The sequence below is a fragment of the Mesocricetus auratus genome, unplaced genomic scaffold (assembly GCF_017639785.1).
Source record: "Mesocricetus auratus isolate SY011 unplaced genomic scaffold, BCM_Maur_2.0 Super-Scaffold_100676, whole genome shotgun sequence".
Classification (NCBI taxonomy): domain Eukaryota; kingdom Metazoa; phylum Chordata; class Mammalia; order Rodentia; family Cricetidae; genus Mesocricetus; species Mesocricetus auratus.
Genome location: NW_024429266.1, coordinates 97781959 through 97805366, shown reverse-complemented (window position 1 = coordinate 97805366; position 23408 = coordinate 97781959). Strand labels below are relative to the sequence as shown.

The 23408-nt window shown below is 51.9% G+C and overlaps 1 protein-coding gene across 2 annotated transcripts; it reads left to right on the top strand.

Annotated features, from left to right (window-relative positions):
• Positions 1-15088: 15088 nt before the first annotated feature.
• On the top strand, positions 15089-17290 carry Tnfsf9 (TNF superfamily member 9). Of its 2 annotated transcripts, none has more exons than XM_021233675.2 (3): positions 15089-15391; positions 15862-15898; positions 16524-17290. In XM_021233675.2, exons 1-3 carry the CDS (start codon positions 15167-15169, stop codon positions 17003-17005), a joined length of 744 nt encoding a protein of 247 aa, XP_021089334.1. In that variant the 5' UTR covers positions 15089-15166; the 3' UTR covers positions 17006-17290. The 2 variants fall into 2 exon arrangements, with proteins under 2 accessions (XP_021089334.1, XP_021089335.1); XM_021233676.2 differs by having other exon boundaries at positions 15092-15526.
• Positions 17291-23408: the final 6118 nt, after the last annotated feature.

Genomic DNA, 23408 nt, shown 5'->3' with positions numbered 1-23408 from the left:
GAATGCTGGGATTACCGGTAATCAACAACATCCCTGGCATCTAAGTATCTTTGGGAGTGCATGAGTTTGCCTGAGCACATTTGGAAGCCAGAGAGCAGACATGCATGTTAGTCTTTATCTTCCAACTTGATCCAGACAGCGTCTTTTCTCTTTCTGGCCACAGACTGCCAGACTCTAGGGGTCTTCCGCTTTCAACTCCCACCCTCTGTGGGTCTCTGGGGTCACACATACTCCTTGCTGGGTTCTGGGCTTTGATGTGGTTTTGAGGGATTTGAACTCAGGTCCTCATAAGCAGGTGATTTCACCCACCTAGCCATTTCCACACCCCCACACCCATCTGAGATAAGGTTTCATGGAGGCCCGTCTGGTCTCTCACTTGATAAGCAGCCAACGGTGACCTTGAACCCCTGATCCTTCTGCCTCTACTTCCCAAGTTCTGCAATGTCAGGTGTGCATCATGTCCTGGGTTTATATGGTGTTGGGGATGGGATTTAGGGCCTCATGCACACTGGTTCTGGCTCTGCCATGCTGTTTCTTGCTCACTGCAGACTCAATTGTGACACTGTCAGCTGACCAAGGAAGAAGCTTCTTCCCTCCCTCCCTCCCTCTCTCTTTCCCTCCCTTACTCCCTTTCTTACATTCCCCCATGCACCCTCACCTCCCCATTCCCCCCATCTTCAAGTCTTCCTGTTTTGTTATTCATTTATTTATGTGTATGGGTGTTTTGCCTGCATGTATGTCTGTACATTGCATGTATGTAACTCTAGATCCCTTGGGCCTGGAGTTATAGACAGTTGTGAGCTGCCATGTGGGCACTGGGAATCAAACCTGGGTCCTTTGGCAGTTAGTGCCTTTAATCACTAAACCATCTCCACAGCCACCCCTTCCCCCAGATTTTTTAAATTAACTTCGTTCCTTGACTGTTTATCCCTCACCCCATCCTCTCTTTTCTCCTTCCCACTCCTGTCAATCAATACCTTCTTCTTTTCTACATTTCTCTCTCCTACATTCACGGCTTTTTGTCTTGCCACCCAGTGAGATTAACCAGTTTATCTGTGTGACCTTTGGATTTAGCTACTGGATCCTGGTGTGCATCAACCAGAGAAACTCTGGAGACTATGATTACCTATCCTCAGAAGCGGGGCAGCATTGAGGGGCTGGGGGCGTGGTTAGGGTGGAGCCCTGCCTAGAATCCCCAGTGAGGGGCTGGGGCATGATTGGGGGTGGAGACACACCTCGAATACTCCAGTGAGGGACTAGGGTATGGTTCTGGGGTAGAGCCCTGCCTAGTTCCATCTACAGTATTGCATACAAAAGTAAGTAACAATCCCAGCATTCTGAGGCAGAGACAGGTGGATCTCTGAGTTGGAGGCCAGTTCTACTCTACAGACAGAGTTCCAGGACAGCCAGGGCTACACAGAGAAACCTTGTCTCAAAACCAAAACCAAAACCAAACCAACCAACCAACAAACCAAACAAAAACCCAACAACAACAACAATAAAAAAAAAAACAAAAGGAGCTATTTAGGCTAAATTCAACAGCCACATCCTTTTTGAAGTGCATTATGGGTATCTGTTTAGATTTTAATGGGGTGGTTGGAGGTGCTGGCACATGCCAATCTTGGAGATAGGAAATGGAGGCTCAAGGAGGGCGGGGCGCCTCACTATCTTGTGGAGACATTGTTGGTGCTGGGAAAAGGTCATGAACCTGAAGATCCCAAGCCCAGGCTCTTATCACTGCCCGACTCCAGCTACTTTGTTGCTTGGTTTCAGATAAAACAGCTAGCAGGTGGCCAACTTGCTTGTCTCTCAAGGATACAATGTTCCTGGGGTCCAAGGTCATCACACAACCTGCTGCCCAGCTTCTGCTGATGCATGTCACATGTCTGACCTCACCCCGTGTGCTGGCTGGGTGCTGTTGACTCAACCCTGGGTCTGTGCTGTCTTTATCAGGGGCATGGATCTAAGGGGGTAACTGCATCACTGCGGCTCCCCACATCCCACTCAAGGCTGTTGTGCCCAAGTTACAAAGATCCACAGAGACCACCAGGAAGACAGACCCACCAAACTGCAAAAGCAAGGTTCTATTGATTGTTCATCCAACCATGTTAGGGACCCTGTCTAGCAAGCTGATGCAGCAGCCTCCAGAGAGAGGGAAGTTCCCTATCTACTGCTAGTTTTTAAAGACAAAAATTCGCTGGGCGTTGGTGGTGCACACTTTCAATCCCAGCACTCGGGAGGCAGAGGCAGGTGGATCTCTGAGTTCGAGGCCAGTCTGGTCTACAGAGTGAATTCCAGGACAGCCTCCAAAGCCACAGAGGAGAAACCCTGTCTCAAAAAACCAAACAAACAAAAGACAAAAGTTAAAGGATTTCATCCATAGATACTTGTTGGTTTCTGATTGGTTGACATTTGGGGACAATTAGGAGCATTTCTTAAAGTCATATTTTGGCATGAAATACCTGTGTATTAATTATTTTCATTGGTCAGGGCTGAGAGGGAACATTCTGTGGTTTCTATGTAATTGTCTTGTTACTTGCAGGTGGCCTGTTGTACATACATACCAATAGTTTTCAGAACTATATCCTGGAAACTACAGGGAAGGTTTTGGTCTCCCTGGAGTTTTTTGTTGTTGGTTTTTTTTTTTTTTGGCCAAACAGTTCTCAAGAACCAGTATCTAGGTGGGGGGGGATCTGGAGTTGCTTTGTGTTCAGTTTTGGCCCTAGACTCCGGGAGGCCAGGGGATCTGGAGTTTCTTTGTGTCAGAGACCTACGTGTCTTTTCTGTAGCCTGTCATGGCTGCTAAAGCAGGGGCTGAGTGAGGGTCTGGTCCCTTCATTTCTAAACTACTAGAAGTGAAGCCTTTGAGTGTAGTTTATCCCTTTCAATGGCCTCCTCTGGGAGCTTTTGGCTAGTTCCTCACCTTGATCTCAGGCTACGACATAGTTAGGTCTTGTTTTTCTGAGTCCTAGTGGCACCCAGTCTAGTGTGTGGCCCTGGCTTGGCTCCAGTCCTCTGCAGCTGTGGGGATGGGAGATGGAGGGTTCTGGAAATGACTGTTGCATGGGGCAGGGATACTAAGTTCAACCCAAGCCATGTGTGACACTATGGAGTGTGTGTGTGTGTGTGTGTGTGTGTGTGTGTGTGTGTGTGCGCGCGCGCGTGCACATGGGTCTGTACAGGGCAGGTGGTAGCCAGGCTCACTCCCTTTTTGCTAAATCGTAACAATCCCTAGACAGAGTAATTTGGTTTCCCAGTTCAAGTGACTTGCTTTCAGATTCCTACCCTTTTCACCCTCAGCTGATTCAGCCATCGGGAAGGCCAGATCCAGCAGAAACCATGGCTGCTCTTCAGTCCTCTGACTAAGAACCTTCCCCTCCAGCTCCCCTCCAGCTCCCCTCCAGCTCCCCTCCAGCTCCCCTCCAGCTCCCCTCCAGCTCCTAAGGAGGGCTTGGACCCTGCTGCATGCCCCTGGTCTCACCTCAGAGCCCTGCTGTCTTGTCTGTCTGTGGAGTTAATGACTCTTCATGACTCTCTCACCCAGAAAGAACCGCCCACCCTCAAACTCTGTTCTGGTTTTATGTCTGCTGCTGCAAGAAAAACACCCTGACTAAAAACAACATATGGGAGAAAGGGGCTTATTTTGGCTCACGATTCCAGGTCATAGTTCAACAGTTATGGAGAAATCAAGATAGGAGCTGGTCATGTGACACCCACAGTCAGGAGCAGAGAAAAGAGTGCCTGCTTGCTCATTCTCCAATCTTACACAGGTCAGCACCTTGCACAGGGAATGGAGCTGCCCACTGTGGGCTGGGTCTTCTCACAGCAGTTAATGTAACTGAGACAACCCCCCCACAGGCAGGCCCCCTGACCAACCCAAAATAGATAGTGCCCTGAGACTGTCTTCCCAGGTGATTTTAGGTTGTGTTGTCAAGTTGACACTGAGTGCTAATCTTCACAGACCCAGAACCGGAAAGGACACTGTGTATTGTCTGGCCTGGCACAGGGGTATGTGGAGTGGGATTCCCAGAGATGAGGAGGGAGCCGGTGCTGAGCTATGTCTGCCTTCACAGTCTTTTCTGGCAGACTGGACTTAAAGCTTCCCCTGCTCTCGCCACGGGAGGAGGTAGCTCTAGTGGGCATGTGGCCTAAAGTGGCTTGTGGCCAAGGAAGGGCCGGACATGTCAATAAAGATGACGGTGTTGCTTTTCATAGACCAGGGCAGACCGGGAGTTCACAGATCTTTATGATGGCCAGTGCACAGAGCTGCGGGCATGGAAAGTGGGTCACATCTTCCAACTTGCCCCTCCCGTCATATGGGAAAGGAGTAGACTTTTCAGCCAAACAAAATGTCTTCTCAGTCAGCACTCAGGGTGTAGAAGCAGGAGAGCCAGGGGTTCAAGGTCAACCTCAGCTACATGACGTGTTTGAGGCCAGTCTGGGCTACAGACCTGGTCCTTTAAAAAAGGAAAAAGTTTCTTGGGCATGGTGGTGCATGCCTTTAATCCAAGAATGTAGGAGTCAGAGGCAGGCAGATCTCTGAGTTCAAGGCCAGCTTGGTCTACTCAGAGATTTCCAGGCTAGCCAAGGCTACATACTGAGGCCCTATCTCACAGCCCCGGAAAGGTTATGCATGTGTGTTTATGGATTGTTCTGGTACATGCTTGCGGATCTGTGTCCAACTGTTTTGTATTATTGTGAAAGTTGTATGTGTGCAGGGTGTGGGATCTCTCACCTCCTGACATCACCAAATAAGTTCGGGCAGGGAGTTACCGGCTCTGTTAGGGTAGCTCACAGAAAATGCCTCCCTAGGTCACCCATTCCTCTCTTGAGCCAACTTGTCTGCTCCCTCCCCATCCTTCCCCTCCCTCCCTCCCTCCCTCCCTCCCTCCCTCCCTCCCTTCCTCCCTCCCCTCCCCTCCCCTCTCCTTTAGTATATCCCAGGATGGCCTTGAACTCCTGATCCGTGTTCTGGGATGACAGAGGGGCTACACTCAGTTTGCGCTGTGCTGGGGATGGAACTTTGGGCTTCATATAAGCTCTCTGCCATCTGAGCCATGTCCCCAGCCCCTTGGGTCTCCTCAGTGCGCCACTCACTGAAGTCTGGCAGAGCCCAGCAGCATGAACTCAGCATCCAGTCCTGACTCCCTTCCTGGCCTTGGGGATAAGGGCACACACAAAGATACTTTCCCAGTCTAGCTCGTGCTCCTCAGGAAGGGTGCTCCCTGTGCGTATGTGTGGAGGGAGGGGGTGATGGCCACTGTAGTAGACACTGTATTAAAACACCTGACAGAGCAATTTAAGGAGAGAAGGTTTATTTCGGCTCACATTCTAGAGCATCTTTGTGGTTGTTCTGAGACAGGGTCTCTCTGTGTAGCCTTGGTTAACCTGGAACTCGCCCTGTAGACCAGGCTGGCCTCGAACTCACAGAGATCCTCCTGCCTCTGCCTCCTGATCAAAGGCGTGTGTCACTGCTGTCCGGCTTCTTAGTTAGTCCTGGACCACATATGCCTGGTGGCCTTTTCAGTAAGGTAGCCAGATAGAGAGGGCATCAACAGGCCAAACAAAAACAATGAAAACAAAACAATCCTAGCCAGCTGTGGTGATGCACACCTTTAGTCTCAGCTTCTGGGAGGCAGAGGTGGATCCCTGTGAGTCTGGGACTAACCTGATCTACAAAGCAAGTTCCAGGACAGCCAGGGTTACATAGTGAGACCCTGTCTCAGAACAATCAAAGGGCCTGGAGAGATAGATAGCTTAGCAGTTAAGAGCTCTTGTCCTTGTAGAGGACCAGGGTTCTGTTTACTGAATCCACATGGTGGCTCACAGCTATCTGTAACACCAGTTTTATGGGATCTGTTGCCCTCTCCTGGGCTCCATGGGTACTGCACACAAATCATACACAGACATACAGCAGGCAAAACACAAGTAAATAAATAGCTAAAAATGACAACTCAAAAAAGAAAGAGAAACAGAAACAATTACACCCAGTCCCAGTTTGGTGAGACAATGAGCTGATTAGGGTTTCTGGGTGTCCTAGTTAGGGTTTTTATTGCTGGGATGAAACACCATGATCAAAGCAGGTTAGGAGGAAGGGGTTTGTTCGGCTCACACCTCCAGATCATGCTCCATCATTGAAGTCAGGACAGGAACTCACACAAGGCAGGATTCTGGAGGCAGGCGCTGATGCAGGGGCCATGGAGGGCGCTGCTTACTGGCTTGCTCCCCATGGCTTGCTCAGTAACAGCCCAGGGATGGCCCCACCCACAATGGCTGGGCCCTCCCCATCAATCACTAATTAAGAAAATGTCTTACAGGCTGGCCTGCAGCGAGAGCTTGCTGAACTTGCAGGGGACCGGAATCCAGTTCCCAGCGCTCAATTCCAGGAGCATTTAAGAGTGAGACTTCTCTGAGGAAAGGCCGGCAGGGAAACAGGCCTTTCTCCCCTAGGTCGTTAGAGACGGGTGTTACCACGCAGCTCCACCGGATACGTGGCTGTGGATGGGCCTGGAAGAAGGGCAGGTGGAGTAGGAAGAATAATGGGGATGTGGGAAGGACGAGGGCGGGGCCTAGGATGCTGATGGGGCCTAGGATGCAGGGAATGGCCGGAAGAAGCCCGCTTTTGGAGATGGGCAGGGAAGTGGGCGGGACGGGGGCGGGGGAGTAGTTAAACAGGGGAAAATAGGGGTGGGGCTAGGAGAGAGGGAATCCGAAACACCGAGCCTTAGGACGACTGGGGAGAATGACAGAGCCCCTGGGAGGGACTGAGAAAGTGGGCAGGCATGGCCACAGAGGATGATGGTGGAAAGTGGGCGGAGCCTATAGCGATTGACAGAGAAGTGGGAGGGGCCAGAGAATTGAGCTGAACCTGGGCAGCACACAGCGGGCCAGTGAGCGGGGCATAGAGAGAGTGACAACTGGGGGTGGGTGGGCGGGGTTTAGGGAGAATGACAGAGCAGGTGGGAGGAGCTAACAGGTGTAGCCTGGTTGATTGAGGCTGAAAGGTAGTGGGAGGGGCCTTAGGGGTCAAGGGACTTTGACAGCTGCGGAAGTGGGCGTGGCCATTGAGAATGGCGGGGAAGTGTCCGGCCTTGAAAACCTGAGTCCACTCTAAAGTGGCACCCATGGGCTCTGGCCACTCTCGAATTGCGAAGCTGGCTCTGAGGGAGCGACAGGGACCGGCCTCTCCTCCTACGATATCCTAACTGACCGCATCCTGGGATCATCCAGGCTTCTCCGAGGTCCGGTTCTCAGTCTGGGGTCCTCCTGGCTTCCAGGTTTTGGTGTCACATCATTCCAAGGCTCCCCACTCCCGTAAGGATCCTGAGTGGACCATGAACAAGCATCCTTCATTCCTGCACCCAGTGCAACCCTGGGGTGAGGCTGCCGTCCACCAGGGGGCGCGCGCGCCCCTCTCTGGGAGCCAAGGCTGAGCTAGGAGGGGGTTCTCGTCGGTCTTAATAGAATACTGGTGTTTTGTTTGTTTTTATTTTTTTAAAAGGTAGGATCTCTCACTGGTCTGGGGCTTCAGCTACTTGTCTAGAATGGATTGCCAGTGAGTTCCAGGAATCCTCCAGTGCGCACCTTCCCAGAGCTGAGGTTACGGGTATTTGCCTTTATTAAAAAGCAAAATGAGCCGGGCTTTGGTGGCGCACGCCTTTAATTCCAGCACTCAGGAGGCAGAGGCAGGCGGATCTCTGTGAGTTCGAGACCAGCCTGGACTACCAAGCGAGTTCCAGGACAGCTTCCAAAGCCACAGAGAAACCCTGTCTCGAAAAACCAAAAAAAAAAAAAAAAAAAAAAAAAAAAAGCAAAATGAAGCCGGGCGGTGGTGGCCCACGCTTTTAATCCCAACACTCGGGAGGCAGAGGCAGGCGGATCTCTGTGAGTTTGAGGCCGGGCTGGACCGACAGCCTCCAAAACAATACAGAGAAACCCTGTCTAGAAAAAGAAAAATGAAAAGAAAACAGGGGGGCTGTACATCAAACTCAGGTCCTCATGATTATGTGGCTGAACTGTATCCCCAGCGTTTAAAACACTTTCAAATTTATTTGTAGTTATGTGTATGTGTGTGTGTCTCTGAGGGTGAGTGCTTGTGATATGTCAAGTCCCCCTTGGATCTGGAGTTACAGGAGGTAGTGAACCACCAAGTGGGTGATGGGGCCTTAACCCTGGTCTTCTGAGAGAGTAGGGAGTGGGTGTGCTCTTAGCCACTGAGCCATCAATCAAGACATCCCCCTCCCCCGTCTGTCTCTGTGTCTCTTCTTGTGAGACAGGGTCTGTCTTTGTAGCCTATGCTAGCCTGAAACCATGTAGCTCAGGCTGGCCTCAACCTTGGGGCAATATCCTACCACAGTTTCCCAAGTGCTCAGATGACAGGAATGAGCCTTAGCATCTCATCTATGCTATCCTTAGTGTTTGACAATACTCTTTCACTATCTCCGTGTGCTTGTGTGTGGCTGTGAGGTATTTGTGGTTGGTGTGTCTCTTCTATGTCCTGTCCGTGGGTGTCATTTGTGTTCCTGTGTCTAACTGTGGCTGTCCAATGGCTGTTTCCTTTGACAACACTGGAGAGTCCCTTCCAGGTGGTGACCAGGCTGGGATTCCCTTCCTACCCCGCTTGGCTGATTTCCCATCACTGAGCTAGCTCCTGTCTCTCTGAGGGGTCTCCAGCCTGCCCAGCACCCACCCCCATCTTTCTTAGGGAAAAACCTATTGCTGACAACTGAATTTTCCCTTCTTCCAGACAGCCGTGGCCACTTTTTCTTTCTTAGTGGGTACCTAGTTGACCACAGGTTGTTAAAAGGAAGAGGAGGAGGGGAGGAAGAAAGGGGGAGGGTAAGAGGAGGAGGAGGAACCCAAATATAACTTTGTACACACGGAAATGCAAGCTCAGGGAGTATGAGATGGCATTGCAGACTCCTCCGGGAACACAGTGTCTTTGTTTTTTTTTTTTTTTTCTGGAACTCGCTTTGAAGACCAGCCTGGCCTCAAACTCATAGAGATCTGCCTGCCTCTGGCTTCTGAGTGCTGGGATTAAAGGTGTGCGCCACCAACGCCTGGCTGAAAGGTTCAGGCATTATGCAGACGTGCCCTGTTACCTGGCAGAATGCACTCAGGCAGTTCTGTGGCAAGCCCAGAGTTCCATGAGACCTAGTCTGCGCAGCAGGTGCAAAGGACCCTTTTAAGGGACAGATTCCTGCCCACTTACGCTCTCTCATCTTTCTGTCTCTCTTACCTTTCTTTCTTTTACTCTCGTCTCTCTCTCAGCTCTGCACGGGTTGGTTATCCCTTACCCCCCTTTTCCTTCCCTGCCTACCAATAGAACTCCGCGTGGGACCGTTGATTCACAGTTCGTGTCTCGTGACTGGGTAAACCTAGACATTTTAACAACTCTGGCCCCACACAGTGTCTTGCGAAGCCTTTTGTTTGGTCAGCCCTGAGAGATCCGTGCCACTGTCTTTGCCAGCACATGGCCACTGAACTCATCTCGCCAGCATTAATTTGACCAGTTCCCTTCTGAAGGCTGGAGAGATCGTTTCCATTCTATGCACTTTTTGCTACTTCTGAGATTTTTTCCCCTTTGGTTGGTTGAGGGGTCTCCTGTCACCCAGACTGGCCTTTAACTGGACTTGTAACCAAGGATGACCTTGAAGTCCTGATCCTCCTGCCTCCACCTCCAGAGTGCTGGCTGTGTGTAGTTCACTCCAAACACAGGTGTGTACTGGATTTCAATGGTTCACACTCCATGTGTAGTCACACACACACACACAAGCACGCACACGCGCTAGGTTGTCAGTGGCAAGGTTCCCTCACTGTGGCCATCTTGCTTTTTGAGATAGCCATGGTGTTAATTTCACTTCATAAGTGGGGAAACTGAGGCACCAAGAACTGAAGGAATGTGATTAGGAAGTGGGGCTGGAATTTGAACCTATGCTATGTAGTTTCCGAGTGTTCACCAAGCTGTACAGCAGCATGGAGCTGTCTGAGGCTGCCCTGGGCTGAGATAATCCCTGGACTCAACAAGGTAAAACCCAACAGGAAGAAGTTGACTCTCACTGACCATGGTGGCAGCTGGTACCTGTTATCCTGGCCATTTGGGAGGCTGAGGGAGGGGGATGGCATGAACCTAGGACTTGGAAGCCAGCCTGAGCAACTTAAGGAGACCCTGTATCAAAAAAAAAAATTGATGCTAAGTTGTGTATGTTAGCGCGTACTTATCCCAGGTTCTTAGCGGCTGAGACATGAAGATTGCAAAGTTTGGTAGAGATATGTTTAGAATCTGTCCAGAATCCCCCAGTGAGTGGCTTGGGGCATGGTCAGGGGGTGGACCTAGTATGTGCAAGGTGACTCTGGGTGACAGTGCGAGAAAATGGGATCCTGCATTAAAAACCTCCCAATAGGAAACTTTTGTTTTTCTCCCTAGAAAATACCAAGGGGGACTAGCCTAGTCAGCAGACTGCAGAGTTGGGAGACGGGCCTCTGGGGGGACGAGGTTGTGCACGTCGGTCTAGCTGCTTTTCTCCTCTGAGCTCTCCCAGGATGTGCGGTGGTGTGGGTAGGATGGGGGGGGGCTGCCCTCCCAGGGCCTGCCCTCCCCCATAGGTGAGGACAGCGGAGGTGTGACTGCACTGCCAGAGGGTAACTCTCAGATCCGCACAGTGGGCGGAGCTTCCTGCCTCGGATTCCCCAAGCACAGCGCTTCAGGATTGCCAGCTGGGCTGCAGGCTTGGTTTCCCCCGAGGCTATGCACTTTGTCTCCTTTCCCGGGAGGGGAGGTCCAGCGCTCTGTGTAGGCTCACAGCTCCGAACAGTCCCTGGGTCTATCGGGCAACTTGCTTCATACTTTAGAGTGGATTTCTGGACCTGCCTGGTGCGTGTGTTGATGTTCGATTAGGTAGGAAGCAGAGAGTCATTTTCACTTAAGTTGATGGTGACCCAAGTCTGTCTTTCCAGCACTTGGGAGGTGGAGGCAGGAGGAAGGAGTTCAAAGTTATCCTTGGTTAGTGAGTGAGTTGGCCAACCTGGGCTACATGAGACCCTGTCTTAAAAATTATTTGGGAAGAGGAAGGGGACCAAAGATAGTGAGAGAGGGACAGGAGGAGATCATGGGGTGTGGGTAGAGAAATGGCCCCAGACAGTGCTTTTTGTTTTTTAGGGGACCTGGGTTCTGTTCTTTGCACCCACATGGTGGTTCACAAACATCTTTAACTGCAGTTCCAAGGGATGTGACCCATCTTTCCATGGGCATGTGCACACACGCAGGCCAAACATTCACACACTTAAAAATAAAATGCATACTATAAAAACATTGAAACAGAAACCTTCAAATTAAAAACGTGAGCGGGTAATGGATGAATGTGAAAAAAAGTTATATACAGGAATGAGAATGTCCTAGTGGGACTCACTATTGTTACATATAGCAAATATGTATTCATAAAATATGAAAAACAACAGACAGCTCTCCGTTGCTAAGCATGTATTGTGCTCAGCACCACACTTAGCATCCCGAGTCATTTCCCGTTGTCTACCACATGCTTGTGTTGCTGGGATGGGTCCACAGGAGTCTTGCGAACTCTCAGGCCCTGCAATTGCGTGGCGGACCTGAGTGTAGTGTGCTCGAGCTGACAGGCCCTACAGCCTGTCTAGCATCGCAAGGTCCATGCTGTTTGCTGCAGGAGGCTCTGCTGCTGCGCCTGCGTCACCCATAGTCCTGCAGCATCAGCACCAGGCCTCCTGCATATACCTTCTTCTTTCCCTTTTATCCATCCATCCATCCACCCATCCACCCACACACACATCCACCCACACACACATCCACACACACACACATCCACACACCCATCCACCCATCCACACACCCATCCATCCATCCACCCACACATCCACCCACCCACCCATCCACCCACACATCCACACATCCACCCATCCATCCGCACACACATCCACACACCCATCCACCCACCCACCCATCCACCCACCCATCCACCCATCCACCTATCCATCCACCCACCCACCCACCCACACGTCCACACATCCACACATCTATCCATCCATCCATCTACCCACACATCCATCCATCAACCCACATATCCACCCACACATCCACCCACCCCCCACACACATCCACACACACACACACACACATCCATACACCCATCCATCCACCCACACATCCATCCATCCACCCACACACCCATCCATCCACCCACACAACCACCCACACATCCACCCCCCCCACACACACATCCACACACACACACATCCACACACCCATCCATCCACCCACACATCCACACATCCACCCATCCATCCGCACATTCACTTACCCTGCTCCTTCCTTCCTTTCCTCTTTCCCACCTTTCTTTCATTCCTTACTCCCATAAGTATCGGAGACCCTCCTCGGCTGTATGCTGTGGGTACCTGAGAATACAGTGGGTCCAGATGCTGCTGAGGATGCCACACATCAGCAGGGGTAGGAGGCAGTGCTAAGTAAGCAAAGCAGTAAACAGAGGCAGCCATGGTGAGTTCCCATGGAGCTGGGAGTGGCACCACACACTTGTCATCCCGCATACACACTTGGGAGGCTGAGGATGGACCGTCAGGGCAACAGGGCAAGCCTGTGTCAAAAATAAAGGGCTCGTTGGAGTGGTTAACGTAGGCCTCGAGGGCGGGGTTCTGTTGTCTACGTTATTGGAGGTCTAGATGCTCTCTTCCCACTTCTTCTGGACAATAGCTTAGGCAATACTTGGCTGTGGGCTGTGGTTTTAATTGTTAACAGATTGGCCCACAGCCTGGGAGCTTGGCAGATGCTGACCAGGAGTTGCTGGGATGTTAAATCTTTCCTCTTCAAAACCAGGCTCTCTGGAGCAGTCTTTTGGTATTTGGATCCTGCATGGTAGGACAGGTGTGGGGCAGGTGCCGTGTGTGTGTGTGTGTGTGTGTGTGTGCGCGCGTGTGCGCGTGCGCATGCATGTGTGTGTGATGTTCAGAAACTCCATCAATTATCTAGCCTCCCTGGGAGAATAAAGACACTTTCTGGCTCTGCAGGAAAGATGAGCCAGGGGAGTTAGTTTTAGCTTAGTTAAGGTCGCAATTCCAATTCCTTGGTGACGAGGCTGAAGAATCTGTGGGGTAGAAGCCTTCACACAGTGGTTTGGGAGACGTTATAGTCAGCGACGGGGAAAGTCTCCATCCGTCATTTTTATTCAGGGCGATGACAGCTGAGGTATAGATGAGGCTGAGACAATGTCCTCACTACGCAGCAGAGGAGGGAGGTGGTCAGGCGATTGTGTATGAGGGTCAGAGCTTCCACGGCTGAATCACAGCGGGTACCCAGCAGTCATGGTCCATCCCTTGGGTGGAGCCTCCAATTTCTTGATCATGAAAGCCTTTTGCATCTTGTTACCCCCCCCCCCATCAGTTGAGTTTTTTTTGTAATTCCCCAGTGAAGCTGATGCAGGGTCAAAAGGAAGGAAGAAGGGAGTGGTTGGTGCTTCCAGAGAGGGCTTCTTGGGCCTTCAGCTTCTCCCATGCTGGGGCAGGGAACCCAGTGAGTTCCCTCCCTAGTATGAAAAACAGCTGACCTGGGGCTGCGGCTCCCTTGGTAGAGCCTCAGTGTGGCTCTGAATTCCTTCCCCAGCACCAAGGAAATGGTATGAGGGTGCATGCTGCATCCCAACCCTCAGGAGGTCAGAAGTTCGGTCATCCTAGGCTGGCTAGTGAGTTTGAGGACGCTCTGTGGTACACCAGACCCTATGTCAAAACAAAAACTCCCCATTTCATAGTTGTTTCTTACAGGTTGGGGCCAAGGTAAACAGTCTGGCCCCTGTTGATTTGGGCATATCAGGGCTTAACATTTTTTTTGAGACAGGGTTTTCCCTCTGTGTACCGTTGGAGCCAGTCCTGGAACTCGATTTGTAGACCAGGTTGGCCTGGAACTCACAGAGATCCACCTGCCTCTGTCCCCTGAGTGTTAGGATTAAAGGCCCCCCCCCCACTGGGTTTCTCTGTGTGGCCCTGGCTGTCCTGGAATACCGCTCTGTAGACCAGGCTGGAATTAAAGGCATGTGCCACCACCACCTCCTGGTATGTAGGGTTCAAAGGACATTTGCAGGACAGTTTTGTGGGTGTCAGCTCTCATTCCACTGAGTGGTTCCAGGGCACGGAACTCAGGTCACCAGGCTAGGTGGTTACACCATTACGGGCTTGTCTTCTCACTAGGTCAAGGCCTTGAGGAGCTTGTCCCCAGGGCTTGCCCAGGCCGATCACCTCTCATTTCCTCTTTTGGGGGCCTTTTCTGCTGTTCCCGCCTCCCTCCGCCTCCACCTCAGGCAATAGCAATAAAAGAATGGGAAATCGAAAACCTCCGTGGTGGAGGGGGAATTTCTAGATCTGGACTCTCCAGCCTTCTGCTTCTGGGGTCCTAGGAGGTTCCTGACAGGAAGCCCCAAGAAGGTGGGTGGGGACAGTCCAGGAAAGGCCCGGGGGTCCTGGGAAAGAAGAGGCTGTGTGGGGGTGCTCAGCAGGGCTCTTCGGTCTCTCTGGGGTGGTGGGGAGTTGATGAGTCCCTAGAGTCCTTTGCAAAAGCCCTAAATTTAGGAGCACCCTGGGGGCGTCCCAGGGATGGAGAGCTATGGGTTGGAAGAGAGGGGGCCAAGAAAGACAGGGAGAGAGACATAGGTTTGAGAGTCAGAGACAGAAAAACGGAACTGAAGAGCCAGAGACCGAGAGAATCAAGGATCTTCAGGAAGGGCAGGGTAGCCCCCGGCCGGCACTCAAACCTCATAGCAGAGAAGGAGGAAAAAAGACTGTAGATCCAGCAGAGGCCAGGGAGGGAGTGGACCCCGACATCACATGGTCCCCATCATATGAACAACTGTTTAATGTGTCAGTGTTAATAAAAAGGAAACGCGCGCACACATCCACCCACACACACACCCTGAAAAGAAGGGAGGAGGAGAAGGAAGAGAAGAAGAAGAAGAAGAGAGCAGACACCAGGCTTGGACACCGGGGAGGGACTAGAGAGGAGGAGGGGAGAAAGTTCCCGGAGTCGCAGGGCGGAGCTAGGAGCCCGGGAACCCCACGGCTGTCCTCCACGCTCCTCCTCCGAAGAGCGCTCCCCTTTAAAGCGCGGGCACAGGCGGGAGACGAGCACTGCCTGACCATGGCCATGGACCAGAGCACACCGAATGCGGAGGACGCCGCGGATGCTGGGCATCCGTCAGGTACTGCGCTTCCGGCGGTTGCTACGCTCCTCGCAGAAACAGTGCGTCCCGCGGATGCTGAGAACCCCGAGGATGCTGCGTACCCCAGGGTTAATCTTCGGGACCCCGAGGCAGTGTGGCTGCCCGCTCGGCACTCGCGTTCCCGTTGTCGGCTGCTCTACTGGGTAGGCGTCTTGGTGTTGCTGCTTGGGGTTGTCTGTGTCCCGATCGCCTTCTTCACTGGCATCCTGACCCTGCGGGATCTCACAGAGACTTCAAACCGGACGGTCACTCCCGTTGCTCTAAATGACTACCCCAAGGTGAGGCACGTCCCATGCCTGGGGGACCCTTTCGTACCTTCTGAAAGTATCCCTCTGCACTGACGGCACCCTACCCTACCGCGCGCTGCGCGCTACCACGCTTGAAGCGCCCCTTCTCCATCTCGCACTCAGAGAAGACTCCTTTGCATCTTAACCCCATGAACGTCCTAAGTAGATATCCGGCCCGCGGGATGGCCGACGACGGTGCACGGCATTTCCCCACAGTCCTGCTAGGTCCTCCGGTCTTTCCTCCAGTCAAAGTTGAAGGGCACCCCAGCGTGCTTGCCCTTCTAGGATGTAGGGGAGCTTTTACTTTTATTCTTCTTTCTTCCTAGGGGTCTCTCGTGTTCGCTAATCTACAGGCTAAAAACGGTAAGTGCGCGAGCCCTTCAGAGAGATTGAACAAGGGCCACCATTTGTCACCCTTGTGACCTCATCTGGGTCCTCGGGGAATTGGGACTTCTCACCCCAGCCTGGCTCTGGGAGATCTCCCTCCCTTCCCTCCTTGCACATAGCCGAGGCTTTCCTTTTGTAGCGGAGGCTGGCCATCCTCCTACCCAGAAGAACCCGGGGCTTCAGGGGAGCATTCTTCCTCTTGAGCCCCAGCTCTAGGCGCTAAGCTCCCGGTCTTCACTCTCCGTTCGCCCTCCTGGAGTCCTCCCTTCCCAGTTTTGCGCATCCCTTGCCGTCCTCCGCTGATCTCTCACTCTCTCATTTTCTCCTCTCACCTTCTCTACTCTCTCCCAACCCTCCCCTACGCTGTACTCCCGCCCCTTTCCCCAGTGGCTCTCCTTGCTCACCTCCTTCCTGGAGCTCGCCTGCATCTTCATCCTAGACCCCATTCCCTTTCTTATTCCACACCCGCTTTCTTGGATTATATCCCTTCTAGGTGGCCTCCTTCCCTCCCTCCTTCAATTTCCTTCTGTCCTCCCCCGACCCTCCTGGCCCCACGTCTCCATGCCACACTACTCTCAGCAACTCACTGTTCTTTTTCTAGAAGCATCGCTGCAGCCCAATAGGACCCTGCACTGGCATAGCCAAGAAGGAGCTGGGAGCTCGAATCCCTACCAGGGTCTGAAGTTCAACAGGTCCCAAAAAAAGTTGACAGTGAAGACCGCTGGTCTGTACTACGTGACCTTGCAGTTGAAGCTCAGTCCTGTGCTAAAAAACACGGACCACAAGGTGCAGGGCCGGGTCTCTCTCGCTCTGCAGCTGGCTCCCCCGATAGAGGGCCTTGACAACTCGGGCCTCACTGTGCACCTGTTCCCCTGGTCAATGGAGGCCAACTTAGTGGAAGGTTCTTGGAGTCACCTGATCCCCCTGCAGGCTGGCCACTGCCTCAGTGTGAAACTCAGTGCCTACATGGACGGAGCCCAGGAGGCGTACAGAGACTGGCAGCTGTCTCAGACTGATATCACTAGCTTTGCACTCTTCCTTGTGCAACCTGACACCCCACAGGGACTGTCAGCCACAGGGTAATGGCACGTGCTACCCTCCTTATGACCCCTGGGCACTGGGACCCCAAGCTGCTATATCTCATGGGGCCTGAGCACGGGGTCCCCCTTCCAGTATTCTCCCCACACCCTGTCCCTGACTGGACTCAGTATTTATTGTGAGCATAGCTCACATAACTCTTTATATAACTCGTCCTGCAGCATTAGCAAACTGCTGGGCAGGTGCTATCGAGAAACCAGCCATCAAAGTTTCCCAAAGGAAACTATTTATTTATGTTAATATGTGGGAAATAAATGTATTTGTAAATAAGTCTTTAAAAATCCTTTTTGGCCGGGCGTTGGTGGTGCACCCCTTTAATCCCAGCACTTGGGAGGCAGAGGCAGGCGGATCTCTGTGAGTTCGAGGCCAGCCTGGTCTACAAAGTGAGTTCCAGGACAGCCTCCAAAGCCACAGAGAAACCCTGTCTCGAAAAAAAACCAAAAAAAAAAAGTAAAATAAAATAAAATCCTTTTTGTTGTTTAGCTTAAACAACATGTGGCGCTCATTCATGAATTTGTTTGTGTATGTGTGGTGTACACGGGTGTGCACGGAGGCTGACACAGGGTTTCCCTTAGTCACTCTCTGCCTTGGATTTTGAGAGAGTCTCTCACTGAACCTGGAACTCACTGTTTCTGCAAGGCAATCTGGCAACCAAGCCCCAGGAATCCTGTCTCCATCCAGGGGCATTGCCTTCCACTCCCTTGGTATTAGGGGTGCTACTATACCTGTGGCTTTTATGTGGGTGCTGAGCACCTAGAGTCAGGTCCATAAAATAATTGGCTGAATTGGCCTGTGTTAGGATAAAGCTTGAGGGGACCTTTTGTGGGGGACCATGGTGGGTGGATTCCATGGCAAATGAAGGTGACCAAGGCAGGGGTGGGTGTAGGGTGGGAGGGTGGGGGGTTGGAGGATGAGGGGGTGAGGGGTTGGGGGATGGGGGTGGGACACAAACACACCAGGCAGCCAGAGCTTGAGTGAGAAGTTTTATTAGAAAGGGGAGGGAGGGGGAAGGAAAGAGAAAAGAGGTAAAGAGAGAGAGACAGAGAGAGGACAGAGGAGAAGAGGGAGACGGGAAAAGTTCTGTCTGCCCAGGGAAACAGCAGGAAGAGAGAGCGGGAAGCGCCAGAAAAGAGCAGAAAGAGCCTAAGTGGGCTGGGGTCTGTCTTTTAAAGGGTCCTTTGCACCTTCCTGCAGACTATACAACCATGGAACCCTGGGCTGACCAGGGCACGGCCTGAGTGCATTCTGCCAGGTGACGGGGCGGGCCCGCATAATGCCTGAATCCTTACAGCCTGCACCAAGAGTGTCATGTAGCCCAAGCTGTTCTGAAAGTCCATATTTGCTGGGGATGGAACCAGAGTCTTGTGCCCATGGGCCTGCCCTCTACCTCAGAGCAGTCTATTTCTGGGAATCAGGCTGTGAATATGCAAAAAACAAGAACAAAGGAAAAAAAAACCCCAATCATCCAGGTTTGGCAGAGGCAAAGGCATATATATATATATATATATATATATATATATATATATAGTCTGTGGTGTGACAGTGCATGATTTATAGGTGATAGTGTTGGACTCTGTATGCTAGTCCAATGCAATCACATCATAGAGACAGAACCTGTTGTAGCAATATAATTACAGATTTGGACAATGAAGGAGAATTTGTTAAGGAAGTCACCCCCCTCCCCCCATGCAGACTGACAAATCCTTCAGCTGCAGTACCCCCCTCCCCCGGGTCTCCAGGTAAAGGCAAGGATGGGAACTCTGTGTTTGTGTCTGTAAACTGGGTTCCCGGGGGTGTGGAGTCACACTGAAGGCTGCCAACGGAAGCCTAGGGGTGATGTAATTCGGGCTGGCGGCAGCATATTTGTAAACTCAACTGATATGTTAAGCATTTCCTCACTCGGTGTGAGTCACCCAAACTCGAAACCCACAGCCACTCTGTGTCTCAACAGATTTTTTAAAAATTTCCATTTCAGTATTTCCTAGCTGTGACTTCAGGTGACTTACCTTGCCTATGGGGGGGGGGTGGTAGTGGAAATCCCTTAGTCACCCCCACCCAACCTGGCTTCTGTGCTTAGAGACATCACAATGTGACCTCCGGCTGTGCACTGGGTGTGGTTTATTGCCTGTTGGGGATTTAGCCGGAGGAAACAGTAGTGCTGAAGTTGGCTTTTGATCTGTTTTCTGAGGCTGACGAGAGTGACGAGAGTGACGGGGAACAGTCTGGGAAGCCCTATTCAGCAAAGCAGTTGCTCACTGACCCCGCAGCACAGGGGCTGCCCGTTGTTGCACTCTGAGAGAGAGGTGGGGTGCACTGGAGACCCTGGCTTCCAGCCCAGCACCACAGCAATTACTGGGAAAATTAACATATACATGTATAGATAAGCCGAGATTTGCTTAAGTCAGGAAGGGAGGAGGCAAACAGGGTCCATGTCTCCCCCAGCGTTCTTGGTGGGTGTGGATCAGAGGCCAGGGTCAGGCACCTTCCTTAATCCCTTCCATTTGATTGAGTCAGGATTTCTCTTCTTTCCTTTTTTTTTTTTTTTTTTTTTTTTTTTTGGTTTTACGAGACAGGGTTTCTCTGTTTTGGAGGCTGTCGGTCCAGCCTGGCCTCGAACTCACAGAGATCTGCCTGCCTCTGCCTCCCGAGTGCTGGGCGTTGGTGGCACACGCCTTTAATCTCTTCTTTCCTTTTTATTGAGCATAGATTTTTTTCTCATACATATATCCCCATTGCAGTTTCTCCTCCCTGTCCTCCTCCCTCCCTCCTCACCTTCCCTCCCGATCACTTCTTTTCTCTCAGTCACAAACAGGCTTCCTAGAGAGAACAACCAAACAGGACAAAATCAGTGAGACGAAGTAAAAGCCTACATACTGGAGCTGGTCACAGCAACCCGACTGAGGAAAACAGTCCCAAGAGCAGGCAAGAGAGTCAGAGTTGTCAGTCAGGATCCCATAAAAAACAGCTAACAGAGGGACCTGGTGCAGACCCCTGCTGGCCCGCTCCTATGTGCCTGCATAGTTGATTCAGAGGGCCTCGTTCTCCTGGTGTCCTCCATCTCCTCTTGTCTGTCTGTCTGTTGTTTGTCTGTCTGTCTGTCTACCGCCCCCCCCATCTTGGTTTTCTGAGACAAGGTTTCTCTGTGTAACTCTGGCTTTCCTGGAACTCGCTCTGTAGACCAGGCTGGCTCCAACCTCAGAGATCCACCTGCCTCTGCTTCCCGAGTGCTGGGAAGATTCTCTCTCTCTCTCTCTCTCTCTCTCTCTCTCTCTCTCTCTCTCTCTCTCATACACTCTTTTACTTTCCCTCTTCTTTCGTGGGGTTCCCTGAGTTCTGAGGGAAGGGATTGATGGAGACCTCCCATTTACACTCTCTGCATAATGTCTGGCCATGGGACTCGGAGGCAGGGTCTCCTGTTGAATCTGGAGCTGACTCCACACCACTGCACCTGGCCATTTCCATGGGCACAGAGGATTCGGACTCAGGTCGTTGTGCTGAGCCTCACTAGTGCTCCCGCTGTGGCTGTCACCTGCTCTGGGCTCTCCGGGAGCTTACCGTGAAGATGCAGGCGGTACAGATTCACCTGCTCTGGGCTCTCCGGGAGCTTACCGTGAAGATGCAGGCGGCACAGATTCACCTGCTCTGGGCTCTCCGGGAGCTTACCGTGAAGATGCAGGCGGTACAGATTCAAACTCTGCTTCAGCTAGAACCAGCTAAGCTGTGCATGCTTAGGCAAGTGTCTTGACTTCTCTGGGCCCACCGTTTACAACAATGAGCATGGAAGCCGAGTTCATCTCAAGGACTCTTGGGGATATTAAATGAGATAATAGGTTTTCCCAGCACGGTGTTTGACACGACATGAAAACTTGGAGGTTCTTACTGTACCAACAAGATCAGAGAGAGATGGCTTCAGAGATTCTACAACCACGTGCCAAGGTCCAGAGGCAGGAGGGGGATGGGCTGAAAGACCAGGTAGAGAGCCATGCTAGTTTGTGGGTGTTGGCCCCAAATCTTTTCATAACAGCAATAGAGGACCTGGGGAGGGAGGCCGGTCAGCCAGTAAAGTGTTCCTTGAAAGCGGGAGGACCTGAGCTTGGACCCGCAGAACCTGTTTAAAAATGCTGAGTATGGAACTGGAGAGACCGTCCGAGGTTCATGGCACCTGTGACAGAGGGCCCCAGATCAGTTCCCAGCACCCATTCCGGGCGGCTCACAAAGGCCGGTAACCCCGCCTCCCCTTCTGGCTTCTGCTGGCATCGCGCACACGTGTACCTACACATTCCCCACTCCATGCACACATAATTTAAAATGTGTCTATTTCTTAAAGAACACTGGGTGTGGAGGTGCACACAGGTGGCTGGCCTGTCCGAATGGGTAATTCTAAATACACAGGGACTCTCCCTGCTGGCTACCAGAGTGCTGAGAGAAGGGTACCCAGGAAAGTTAGGATCTCCCCAGGAATCTCCAGGGGCGGAGCTCTCCTCCTGGAGAAAGACTGACACCTTGTCGGATTGCCTTGCCCGAGAGACTTGGACCTGAGCCGACGATGGGCAGGGCCACCTGGTGGCCGACTGCTTCCTTAGCGTTTCTCATGCTTCAAAAGAATGCATTTCATTTTATGTGAACGAGTGTCGTCTCTGTGTGTCTATGTACCCTGTTTGCGCTGGAGGTCCATAGAGGCCAGGAGAGAATGTCAGGTCCCCCAGAACTGGAGTTATTGGTGGCCGCGAGCCGCTGTGTGGGTGCTGGGGACTGAACCCCAGTCTTCTGCAATTGCTCTAGCCTCTGAGCTGCATCTCCAGCACCCCTCATATGTGTCTCGTGCCTTCTGTTTTAACCTTGCTGCTGTATTGGGCCCGCCCAAGATGAACCTAGAGGAGGTGGGAGGCCATGGGTGTCTGTAGGTGTTTTTCTGTCCGGCCAGCCAGCTCCCAAATAACCACATGGAGATTTATTATTAATTATGAAAGCTCAGCTGATAGCTTAGGCTTGTTTCTAACTAGCTCTTATAACTTGACCCATTTCTGTTAATTTACATGATGCCATGTGGCTTGTGACTTGTTACCTCATCTCCTACATGTCACGCTTCCTCTGCATCTCCCAGCATTCTCTCTGCCCCCCAGATCCTGCCTAGCTAATGGCCACTAGGCTGTTGAGGAAACCAGCCACAGTGACACATCTTCACACAGTGTAAAGGAATATTCCACAACAGGTGTCTTTGTCCCTTTTCCCAGTGTGGCCTCATAGAATTCTTTTTCTTCTTTTCACTACTAAGTTGTCCATTTGAGACAGGGTCTTACTATGTAGCCTGAGCTGCCTGGACCTCAATTTTTAGAGCAGGCTGACCCAGAACTCACAGAGATCTGCCTGCCTTTGCCTCCCTAGTGCTGGGATTAAAGGTTGGCACCCTTACTGTTTGGCTAATTTGGTTGTTTTAATACACTTATTAAAGTGAGTGACTGAACCTGAGTTATTGGGGCACAGGTTGTGGTCCCTAAGACCAGTTGTAAACCAGTACTGGGGAGGCAGAGACAGGAGGGGCTCTGGCAGGCTAGGTAAGCCTAAGTAATGAGCTCCAGGACCGTAGGAGACCCTGTTTCAGAAACGAAGGGGGGGTGGCATCTCCATGTGCACCTGTGACCCTTCACACGCGTGTGCACATACAGAGTGACCGTGTGCCAAGCAGACAGAAGTCTGGTTAGCTTGTTGGAGGGCGGGTCGGGCTACAGGGCCAGCTTGGAAGGGATGAACAGGAACAGAGACAGAGACAGAGGCTCCTAGAAGAGGAATGCTCTAGAAGAGTGACAGTTGGACGGACGGATGGATGGATTGTCTGGTGATGATGTAGAGGCAATGATTGGACAATGAGAGAGTTTTTTGTTTTCCACCCAAGACAGTGTTTCTTTGTGTAGCCCTGGTCGTTCTAGAACTCTCTCCGTAGACCCTTGCTGGCCCAGCCAGGGCTATATAGGGAGACCTTGTCTCAAAAGCCCAACGGCAGAGTGCTTGCCTAGCGTGTCCAAGGCTGATTCCATCCCCTTTGCTGGCAATGAGTGAGGACACCAGGGAATTCGCTTCGAGAAGAAAACGAGAAGTGGTGGGCTGGGGTGTCCGGTACAAGGAGAAACGAGAATGCCGACCAGATTTTGAATCACAAGGCCCCTGGTGGTTTCCTGAGAGTTCTCTCCGGCATGAATGGATGACTGATTGCATCACAGCAGCTCCAAACGCTAGTGTCAAGAAAGGAACTTGCGAGATCCTGCACACAGCTTCTTGGTTTTATTTATCTTTTGTGGTGGTAAGGGTTGGACCCAGGGCCTCCCACGTGATAGATAAGTGCTGGAGGGCTGGCCGCTGGACCACGCCCCTTCACTGGGGGATTCCAGGT